This window comes from Penaeus chinensis, chromosome 11 (genome assembly GCF_019202785.1).
Source record: "Penaeus chinensis breed Huanghai No. 1 chromosome 11, ASM1920278v2, whole genome shotgun sequence".
In the NCBI taxonomy this organism is placed as follows: Eukaryota; Metazoa; Arthropoda; class Malacostraca; order Decapoda; family Penaeidae; genus Penaeus; species Penaeus chinensis.
The window spans coordinates 17062364-17064863 of NC_061829.1; the positions used below are offsets into that span (position 1 = coordinate 17062364).

Consider the following 2500-nt stretch of genomic DNA (forward strand, 5'->3'; position numbering starts at 1 on the left):
TTACTTTGGCTCCTTTCCAGCTATGATCATCTGAAACATGCCTACACAAGCACCACGTTTGCCCTCCCAATATTCTGGGTTAGGATCCAGTCTTTCAAGGACATCAAAGGCTCTGGCTGCATAGTAAAACTGGCCCATCTTGTAGCAATCATTTGCAATAAGCTGAAGCAGACTGAAGGCTTCAGCTGATGTCTCCATCTTTAAGTACAGTTCCCAAGCTATTCGAGGCTTGCAGTTCATGATATCTGAAAAATATTTGATAGAAGCAGTTATTACAACCATTTATCAAGATTGGAAAACAAGGTAATTTAGAGTAATTATACAATAAAAGAAGAAGAAGAAGAAAAAAAAAATCTTTACAATGATAACATATTTAATGCAATCCTTGTTAGCTCCTAAATGGTTTCATTTGAATTACTGGAAAAATGACATGAACATCTCACGCAATGATACACTAAATAGTGGCTTGAATCATAATGAAGAATCAACACTTCCCTAAAGAAATTATATATTAATGCAAATTATGTCGCACAAATAAGACAAGATCAGTAAAACAAATGCTGAAGAACAATGTACTTACAGCATCTAGCTAACCAAGAGAGGTACACATAGTCATTTTTTATTTTTTCACTTTGAATGAGGAGAAAAACTTCCTCTGCCTCTTTGAAGTCTCCTACTGCAGCCTTGGCCTGTGAAAATAAGAAAAAAACATGTCAGCTGAAATAATATTGCCTTGGCCTGTGAAAATAAGAAAAAATGTCAGCTGAAATAATATTGCTTAGTACCGCAAACATTTCTTTTCTTTTGTGATGATGTGATGGAAATTTCTGAAGTATGAATAATTTATGAAGGCTATGATAATAGACATTTACCAGAAAATGAGTGTAATATCATGTGTTATAACAACTTACTTTAATAATCTTACAAATATGTTTATATCTTATCTGTACATAAGATGTAAATCATCCATTTATCAAAATTTATTCTTGTTACTCTACCTTAATATTTTGATTTCATCTGAATAAGAAATAGTGAATAAAACTATTAAAATAGACATTGTAATTGCATTTCAAATTAACTTTGATATAGTCAACTTTTTTCCATGCTTGACAATGTAAAAATTGGTCATCCCAGGCATTTATTGTTAAAAATATTAAAACTAACAAAACACAGCCATTCAATTGTGTATATATGAAAAATCTACTGAAATATATTTATGCCTATGTTATATTCAAGTACATTGTTATATCCATGAACATGCTAGGCAACATTTTTCTTTCTTATTTTCAGAGACTATATAATTACGTTAGGAAAGTACCAGAGTCCCTACCATTTCTAAATATTTGTTTATACTCACATATACTTTTAAGAAAACCCTTTGTATTTAAAGATAGCAAGATGCATACATGAAACTTGTTTTAATAATAACAATAAAAAAATATCCTAATATTATATCTGAACTTCAGTATTTTTACACTTCATTAAATTACCCTTTAGCTATGAGTGAAATTAATAAAAAAGTTCTTGGTATTTTTGCAGGTCTTGTAAAGCCATTTATAAGAATAGATCTGATGGGTAATACAACATTTTATGAAGCTGGAATGGGCTAACAAATATGCTTCTTTGCTACTTGCTTTCATACAGAGAGATACATAGTGCATTTACATGTCAAAATTAAAGGGCAATGGAGATTCTTTAACCCAATTCCGACGGGCATGACGTGTATGTGTATGCCATGCCCACTGTGAGTTTACATGTTTAATTCTTTTTACACATATATGGCTACACTTGTACTAAGTCACCATTGAGCTAATTATGAGTACTGCCTGTCTTGCCCATTTACCCTTTTCTTTGATTTACGAAAATATTTTACGTTATCTTATTTTACTGTTACTAATGGTTATAACATTATAGTAATTATAATGTTTATAATAAAAATAACACTATCGATATTCATAGCACTAGTAAAAAATACATTTTTCCCGCCAATTCAAGGAAAGGTGAAATCATGTATAGCTAAACACTAGCAGAGCCATTTTTTATTTTTTATTAATTTTCCCCACCTGCATTGGGTTAACACCATTTCTGAACTCGCTCTCAAATTCAACTGTATGTTTAAAACAAGCTGAAGTAACTAGAACTAGGATTATATATGTCTAAACAATGAAAAGAAAAGTAAAGCTTTAAAAAATAGACTTTTCTGATACAGGTAGCTTACTTATATCTTTGGGGATTGACCAGAGATGTTAGTAATTGATACAGATTGGGCCTTTAAAAGAAGAAAATCTATTGTTGCCCCAGGTCTTACTCATAATGTTTACTCACATAACCTATTCTTATTTATTTTAGTATGATCAAATTCATTATCCCAAATTCACAAACTATTTTCCTAAAATGCTTACATAATTACTAATTCAGAAAGAAGTGGGAAAAAATCAGTATTGCATTTTTGTGGTGATCTTGCTGATTATAAAAAAGTCACAGGTGCAGATGTTGTGTA

At 30.8% G+C, this 2500-nt stretch overlaps 1 protein-coding gene across 1 annotated transcript in view; it reads right to left on the minus strand.

The window, feature by feature from the left end:
- LOC125030722 (intraflagellar transport protein 56-like) overlaps positions 1-2500 on the minus strand; it is a 14004-nt gene that overhangs the window by 1133 nt on the left and 10371 nt on the right. Inside the window, exons 9-10 of the mRNA XM_047620967.1 lie at positions 581-689; positions 5-245 (exon numbers count right to left, since the gene is read on the minus strand). Of these exons, the coding sequence (XP_047476923.1) occupies positions 5-245; positions 581-689 (350 nt within the window). The remainder of the gene's footprint in view (positions 1-4; positions 246-580; positions 690-2500) is intronic.